Source organism: Coturnix japonica, chromosome 3, assembly GCF_001577835.2.
Source record: "Coturnix japonica isolate 7356 chromosome 3, Coturnix japonica 2.1, whole genome shotgun sequence".
Taxonomy (NCBI): Eukaryota; Metazoa; Chordata; class Aves; order Galliformes; family Phasianidae; genus Coturnix; species Coturnix japonica.
In genome coordinates, this window is record NC_029518.1 from 26,737,672 (window position 1) to 26,746,596 (window position 8,925).

The 8,925-nt window shown below is 47.5% G+C and overlaps 1 protein-coding gene across 1 annotated transcript in view; it reads right to left on the minus strand.

Moving 5' to 3' along the window:
• The window catches only part of ZFAND3 (zinc finger AN1-type containing 3), a gene marked incomplete at its 5' end in the record, with an annotated part of 124,073 nt that extends 121,821 nt beyond the window's left edge, over nucleotides 1-2,252 (minus strand). The window contains 1 exon segment of the mRNA NM_001323243.1: nucleotides 2,174-2,252. Within this exon segment, the coding sequence (NP_001310172.1) occupies nucleotides 2,174-2,244 (71 nt within the window).
• Nucleotides 2,253-8,925: the final 6,673 nt, after the last annotated feature.

Genomic DNA, 8,925 nt, shown 5'->3' on the forward strand with positions numbered 1-8,925 from the left:
AGGAGCTACACTAGGACTATGAACCAGTAGGTAAATTTCAGCCCACAGATTCACAGCTCGCTTCAATTTTAATGTTTCCCTCAGTACCTTCCAGAATGCTTTCTATTATTGTGGATTACTGCGCAAAATATTCACCTCACTGCAAATGGGGCCTCTAAGCTTTAGAGGGGGGAAAAAAAGCCAAAACAAACAAAAAACAATAACAAATCCCAACATTATCTTTTAGAGTTGGCCAAGTCCTACTGAGCATAACCAAGGCCCTTCTGTTTGTTACTGTGATAAAGAAACCTTCTGATGCTTATGTGGTTCAAGGAACTCAAGAGCAGGCATTCAACAGCTCCTAATCACTGCACTGATACATAAAGGAAAACTATTCCTCTACGTAACTTCATTTAGAAATTTCATACAAATTACTATACCCAACCTGCAGATAAAGGGCAAATACAGCCTCTAAACTGTGAAAGCAAAACAGAAGTCAATGAGAAAACTCTATCTTCTGTATGATACACTGCTGGCATAACTCTGACAGCGAGGGTGGAATTCCAGCTTCACATGCACACCAATCTTTTTTCTAGCACTCTTTGTTTTCTTCAGAAAGCTGCTATAAAAGCGTGACTTCATGAAAACTCAATGCCAGAGCAGCTTCACTACAAGGACATGTCCAAGCACATTTACCCGCAGATCTCTTCAAGCAGTGGCAGGACCCAACTAAGTCATGACAAGGCAACACTTCAGTTTCTTCAGGATAGAGAAGCACAATAAGGCTGTGCAAGCTGACGGGGCACTTTTTTATTTTGACTGTTGTTTGTGCAAGGAAATGTATGTTTTATGAAAGAAGTGGAGTCTTTAAAGGCAGAGGGTTTTCTGGAAAGCCTCCTGTCACCATGAAGCAGCTCCTCTAACACAAGGCACCAGCCTTTCTTCTCATGAGCACAACATGCTGAACCAGTCAAAAAGTTCAGCCCAGAGAAAAAGTTCTCTTTCCGTGCTTTGTGACTTTCATGGCAGCATCACGTTCCACAGGCAGTACATTGCCTTACAGATAACAGCAATTTGTTTGCCACTGGATTGTGGGAAGCAACAGGACCAAAGATGGGAGCCAAACAAAACAAGAATTAGCAAAATAACTCGCTGTATGCTGTTACTATATTTTGCCTAATCACTCCCAACAGTGCCACCGCACATATTGCAGTTCAGGTTTCCACCATAACTCAAAAATGGGTTTTCATTTAAAACCCTGCCACTCAATAAAACACCCCAATGTTCAGGCACATCAATCACAGTTATTGCATCTCCTTCCTCTCAGCCTCCGCTCCCCCAGGGCACTATAAGCTGTGTGACACCAATATCTCAAGAAGGTACCATCTCAGACAATGTAGAGCTCAGGTGAGCCCTCAGAAACCTATTGAGTCACACGTTCTTGGAACACCTCATCAATACGAAGGTTGGGAACTGATATATATATATATATATTGCAATATACGTTGCAGGCATTCTGCGATCACGTGTGTCTGCCAGCACACCATCTGCCATGATACATCTGATTTTTGAAAGCAGGAAATCCAGTCAGCAGACACAACCCTGGATGACAGGAGTTCAACAGGGGACAGGCCGATATCCCCCCCACACACCATCACCATCTTTTAGCTAACGGAGATGACCCTTACTCCCTATCTCCAGAAGAAGCTCAGCCAAACGCAAGGACTTCATCCAGCGCGTTCCTCCCCCCCTCCCCATCCCGCAAGGTGACAAAAGCATCGTTTTCTCGCCGGTCGCTCCCTGACCCTCACGGATCCGCCCTCCCGAGGCACAGCGGGGTGTCCCGCCGCTCCCACCCCGGTCCCCCCGCGCCACTCCCCCGCGGAGCCGCAGGCCCGGAGCGCGGCGCTCGGCCCCGGCAACCGCCTCGGAAGAGCCCCGCGTGCGGGGTGGCGGCCGGGCCTGCCCTGCTGAGCCGGAGGGAGGCCCAGGCCGTGCGGCCCCCCACACCCAGCTCCCCGAGTGCGAACAACGCAACCCCAGCGCCACAGCCGCCGCCGCCGCCTGCCCCGCTCGGTTGCAGGTACGAGGCCACCGTTCTCCCCCCAAGGGCAGCGCGAGGCCCGGGCCCTGCCCCCGCCGCCTCGCCCCCCGCAGCCCGGCCCCCTCCCTTCCTCCCTCGGGCCCCTCTTACCCCCAGAAGCCGCAGGGGCAGCGCGGCGGCAGGCTGGGCGCCTTGCTGCGCTCGCTGCCGGCGTCTCCCATAGCGGGGCCGGGGCCGGGACGCGGGGCGGCGGCAGCGGCGGGCGGGGGCGCGGGCGAGCGGGGGGGGGCGCGGGGCTTCGAGCCGGGATTCCAGGCCGGTCAGCTGGAGCCGGACGCGACCACCGGGGAGGAGGCGGAGGGGAGGCCGCGGCAGGGATGACGGCCGCGCCCTACCGGCCGGGCCCGCTCCGAGGCGGCGCTGTCCTTGGCGGCCCCTCCCGGCCGCCGGTTCCCGGGACGATCCCGCCGAGGCGTCGAATCGCGCCCGCCCTGCCGCGCCGCTCAGCCTGTGACTCAACAATGCGCCCCCCGCTGCGCCGGCAACTCGGCTCCCCCCGTCATGAGCGGGATGGTTTCACCCAGCCGCCAGATCAGCTGGGAGTGGCCTGTACCATTGTCCAGCCTCGGGGGGACGTAGGATTGAGAAGGGGCTGGAACTGGGACAGAAACAAGTTTAGAAGGCACCTACAGACTCGGGACGGTATCAAGTAACCATGCAGAGGGGCAGCAAGATGTCCGGGGCCTGGCAGAGCCAGCTGCGCCCGCCGCCTTCGTTCGCTTGTACCCTCGAGTTCCACACACATTGGTACGGCCGAGGGACAGCCGACACAGGGTGGTTGCCGGCTGTGGCGGCGCATGCGCGGTTGGCTGCGGACGCGGAAGTGTGTCGGCGGCGGAGGGGTTCCCCTGGGATCTCCCTCGGCCGAGCCCTGCTGGGGCGGCACGGAGCTCCGCTGGGAACCGGCTTTGGAGCTCGCTGCCAACAGCGATGTTGCTTTCCTGCTTTTTTTTTATAGGCGTTGGTCTTCTGCCTTCCTCAATATGAAATAAAATCGGTTGGTTTTTTTTTCTGAAATACGCTGAGTTTTCTTCTTTGGGGCGTTCTATGTGTGTTAAGCACAGCTCGCTGCCTGAGGAAGCAGCACTGAGGGCTGACAGGGCTGTGCCTCGTGTTTTGGGCTCTGGAGAAGGGGAGATGCAAGGATTCCAACGTGGAGAGCAGAGAGGCCTGCAGCAGGGCCCGCACGCAGGCCTAAAGGCTGCTGCCCTTCACATAGGAAAGGAGAAGGGAATTTCCAGCATCCTGCCTTGAGAGCTGTGTAATGAGGATTGTGCTTCTGCTGTGGGTTTAGCAAATGGCCCTCAGCCAGTTTAACAAGCCTGCTTACTGTACCATGGCTTCGTCTGTGAAGTCAGAGTAGTATTGAGCCCCTGCTAGAAACTGCTTTCTGATCTCTGAGTGAAAGAGTGGTATATGGAAAAACACTGTTGTGGCAGTTAGGATAGGCAGAGTTTGAGCAGGTTCTTGAGGTGCTGTTTTCTTATGCATGAGTTCACCGTTAAGAATGGACATTGAAAGCCTATGGGGATGTGGTAATTCACTTCAAAGTGAAACATCGTTATCCCCAAACTATGCTTTTTTATATTATTATTATTACAGGAAGTCTAAGCATATTTAACATGGCAGTGGAGGCATCTAAACAACTTCAGCTCTGTCCAGTACTGATGCCCTATAGAGGAATAATCTGAAGGGGAGAAAACCTTTGGAATTCAACTGTACTTGAATTGTATGGGCGGAAGGAGGATGGATGAGAGGGTGGTAATCCTTCTTAAAGAGGAGCGAGTGATCCTGCGGCTTTTCTCTGGGCATCTTTTGCAGAAAAATCAGAAGTAATGCAGAGGAGAACAAAATACGGTCTGCAGGGAATGGAAACCTTTAAAAGTGTAATGCTTATAGTTTGGCAAGTGAACGGTTGCAATTGGGAAGAGGTATAACCATGTACTCGTATTTAAAATTAAAAACAAAAGTGAGAGGTGTTTTCCAGCAAGATGTTGAGTTTAGTTAAAGATGTGAGAGAGATGTTTCTAAGGGAAGTGACACATACACGAGTCAAATAAGGAAAATGTTCTCACAGTGGAGTCTGATTTTTTACCTCTCACTGAGGTGCTTCATTCCCATTCTCAGTGGGGCCACACTGCAGGATTAGATGAGGTAACTTCACAAGACTGAGAGGCAAAGTCCTACCAGATTTAGAAGTGACAATTAAGTACCATTGTTTCTCAAGTGTTCCCTGTCTTCATATATACTAGAAAGAGTTGTACCTGTGTATAATCAGAACATTTTGGGCTGTTTATTTTGTTAAAAACATGATTGACCGATTTAGATACACGTGCACGACCATGAAGTGGAGCAGGTGGAGAATGTCACAAGTGTTGTACACCTTCCTTCTCATTTCGAGGTCTAAATTACCATAAAATGATAGAAGTGACTCATGTGGTGCCAATCTGTTAGAGAGACTCTTCAGTTGATTGAAATAATCACCCCTTTTTATTCCTCTCCAGTAGGCTGATCTTCACAGTTAATTTTTTTTCGTTTGTAAGACCGTTCTTGTTAAACTTTCTACTGAGGTTCAGAAATAAAATGGGTGTGCGGAAGAGAGCAACGGAGAGGACATCTGAGCTGCAGTTGTACCTAGCTATAAAGGTGAAAAGTTATAGTGATTCCCTGGAGCGTAGGAGCACAGGCTGTAGTCTGTGAAGAAAATAACCTGCAGCATGCCAGCATCACAGGTGGGATCCCCAAAAAAGGCTACTGAAGCATGCCCAGGACTGATACATATTCTTCTGGCTGAATGAGAACCAAGGCTGTCAGCCTTTCAAATGCCTGCTCTTCAGTGCTTAGTTCACCTCATTTTCTGCATTTGAAAATCATGTCTTGGTTCTTTGTGTGCAGCTGGCATAGCAAAGTGTGATCAGCTGAATGCCTCAAGATTTGCTTATTCATTTAGTTTAAGTTAGGTGTTAGTGCAAGCAATCTGTAGGCAGAAATGCCCACTCCCTAGCCTCGGGTGTGGGCCTCAATGAATCTGACTATGGGCTTCTTTGCTGCTCCAAAGGCCTCCAAATTAAAGAAGGCATGCTGAGTTCATCTTGGCTCTTGATTCTGTTTGTGTTGACAAAGCAAAAGGAATAGAATCATCTGTGAATTATCAACTTATGAGTAATGTAGATTAGAATCTTTTCATTGGCACATCTTTTAAAAACATACGACAGAGATTTAAACAGTAAGGGAGAAGTGTAAACAGTTGTAGAACAGAATTTGAAGTCAAGACTTTGACATTCTTATCTGATGTTTTAAATCTCTCTACAACTCAGTTTTGCTTTCTGACATGGAAATGCTTGTACATCTCATGGACAGCCTGGAAATAGAATCTTTATCAGGTGGCATTTTTAAAAAGGAGAAATTGCTGTTGTTCTGATTATTGAAACTAAAAGAGTGGCATTTCTTTGCAATTAATGGCTGGATCTCCATCCAAGGCGAAAGTGATAACTCTTAAAACAGCCAGTTGCAATTTGCAAGGATATGACTAACCCAGAGGCAATTATTATTAATAATAATTTTATTTATTTCACGTTGCATGTTACTTGCACTTCCTGCTGTTTATGTAATCCAGGGTACTCTGAGAAAAGCACAAATGCGAAACCTACAGTGCTATTAAACAAAACTCTCTAGGCTAATCCAAAAAATGCCAGACAAAATACTAAAAACTAAACACTAAAAACATTTGGCATCACTTAATAAGGGAAGAGGGGATGCCTAGGACAAAAATGGGATAGTAACCCCACACAGATGTGACAGTGACTAAGACTGAAACCATTCACAGAAAAATAAATCTGCAGATGTTCTGTATGAGCTATTTTTTTCTTATAATAAACTGTGAGACTCATGAATGTGTAATGATGATCGCATAGTGCTCGGCATTTCCTGGTGATGGACAGCAGACTCAGCAAAGGCCATTCTTAGACTTCGAGAGCTCCTTTTAGCAAATGATCTCCAAGCACTTTTTTAAAAATGTAAGCATTGTCACAGCATTTTTACCAGGAGAAAATCAGCCTTGGAAAGTGAAGCAAACTGCCTGGGGTCACGCAAGAAGTCACCTGCAGATCTAGTAATAGCAATCACATCACTGAGCTCCCAGTATAGGAGCTCACCCAGGGTCTAAGTCTTCTTTCAGAGCTTGTGTCCCTTTCTGAGGTCTCCCTTTGCAGCACCTATGACCTCCCTCCTCCACCCTGGGTACAGGATCACTTAAAAGTGGCATCCCGAACCATCTCCTTGATTTGTAAATTAAAGGGTTAAAATAAATAGAGCACTACAAACACCCTTCCATTTTAAAATGGAGCTTAAGGTAAAAGAATATAGTTAAATGCAAAGGTGAAAGATTCACGATATTTATGTATTTCTTTTGTTTCCTTTACCTGGCTTCTCTCCAGCATTCTCATAATATCAGACCAAAGGGTCCTTGTCAGAACCAAGGTCTTCTAGGTCCAATGTTAGCAAAGACAAACAAGCATAATAAAGCATATAGAGCAGCCCAGTCTTCATTAAATGGAAGGTGCCTGCCCCTGGCAATCTATTTGGAGATGAGCTCTCTCTGCTCTTTCCTCAGCTACTCAGAAGATGTCAGATGGGGGAATCTGCATCTGAGCACATTTCCAGGCACCTCGGTGGGTTTATCTGTTCTCTGACTCCTGACCTGCTGCTTTCTGAGCACAGCTGAGACGAGCAGTAATTCCCTCATAAACGCCACAGTGTCAGGGAGGCTTAATTGCTTAGCGGCATGAGAAAGTGCCCGCTAGTTCAATGACAAAAGGTCTGAGGAAAATGAGAATGGGAGCCTACTGCTCTCCATTTCTGCCCCTGCTCACTCCACTCCACATTCAACATTTAGCTTTTTCGGAGCCGTGGCACCAACATTAGTTGAGAAAATCCCAATCTTGTAATTTCTGGTGTCCATGTGAGCACAGCAAGATCAGTAGTTAGAAGTCATAAGTGCAGCCTGGGTAATTTTGTAAACAACAGCAGCACCAATTTCTTTTATAGCAAGTTAAAAAAAAACAGACATCGCCTCTGGAAATGAATAGCATATAGAGCATCTGTTTCAAATTTGTTTGACGCTGTTATAAAACAACTTTAAAGTGTTAACAGTTGTACCCATGACAGAGCTTCCTCTGCTATGTACATGCTTAAAGCTTTCCCTTATGTCATACAACCGAGCAGCCACATTTGTCCTCAGCCCTCTTGTCTTTCGGGTCACCTCTGAGAAGCATTGAAGCAGCTGCTGGCTGCAAACAGCTAGGCAGGCTCTGGGCACTCCCAAAGGTTGCCGTGGGCAGAGGTTGAAGAGGGTGGATGAGGACAAGCTGAGAGCTGGGGCTGTTCTGCCTGGAGAATAGGGGGCTCCAAGGAGACCTGAGAGTGGCCTTTCAGTATCTAGAGGGGGGGCTATAAGAAGGAAGCAGACGCACTCCTTAGCAGGGTCTGTTGTGATAGGAGAGAGGAAATGTTTTCAGACTAAAAAAGTGGAGATTTAGGCTGGACGTAAGGAAGAAGTTTTTTATAACAGGCAAGGGCCTATTGTAAAAGGGCAGTGAGTCACTGGCAAAGGTTGCCCAGAGAAGTGATGGAAACTCCATCCCTAGAGACATTCAAGGTTATGCTGGACACATCTCTGAGCATTCTGTAGATGTCCCTGTTCATTGCAGGGGAGCTGGACCAGCTGACCTTTAGGGCCTCCTCCAACTCAATTCCATGATTCTGTGATTCTAAGGTCAGATCCAGCAAGTGAAGGGATTGTTTATAAGCAAGTGGAAGGGAAAGTGGCTGTAAGTGATTGTGCATGGGTAGGGGATATAAAGGTCCTGGAGTGAGAGAGGAGGCAGAAATGGACTCTGTGAATTCTTAACATCTCCTGCTGAGCATGCACTCAACACTCTGGCTTCCCAAGCCATTGTTTGGCTTCAAAGTGACTTATTTGACTTCAGGCCAGTGATTCCAGGCTGTGTGCACAAGTGTGTAGATTCATAGGACAAATGAGATGTGAGGAGAGTAAGGCTTTACATTTGGCCAGGAGACTAGTGAAAACACCCTCACTTAGAGTATCTGGAACTGAGGGTTGGCACAGGAATGAGAAACTGGAAGGAAGGTTATCTATGTCTAGCTACCTTTCTCCCTTGTACAGAAGAGAACATGAGTCACACTGTTTGGGTAGGCTAATGGGTTTCACAGAAGGTTTCTGGTATTTTACAAGCAACTTTTAAACAGAGGGACAGGTTACAGGGTAAATGTTGAAGGGAGGAGACAGGAGGAGTTGCACCATAGGAACAGGTCATTGGTTAACAAGCTGAAAACAGTTTGGTGAAATAGCACAGGCAGAAACCACAGCAATGGAGAAAAGAGTCACAGGAGGACAGGAAAAGAGGAGATATAAGTAAGCGCTTGGTAAGTAATGCAGAAATTGAGAGACTTCTGAGCAGGGATCCTCAAGCCCTTGCTGTTGCAATTAACCTCCTGACGCTGATCTGCGTTCCTAGGACTGCTACTGTATTTACTCATTCCTTTATTAACCCCTTTCCCGCCTCCCCCACCTTGCAGTGGTTAGTAGGGATGTGAGAGGCACAGGGAGGCCAAGGGAAAAGCTGGAACAGTGGCTTTGTGTGTAATAGTGTGTATTTCTGAACCAATACAGCAGTTTCTCTTTAACACCCTGAGATGGGATTTGAGTCAAACAGCTTTTTTTTTTTTTTTTTTTTTCCTTTTCAGTTGCCTATTTTTCATCAGTTTTCCAGCAAGCAAGAAAGTGCTCTGCTTTCTTAGTTTTAAAGAGAACTTAAAAAACC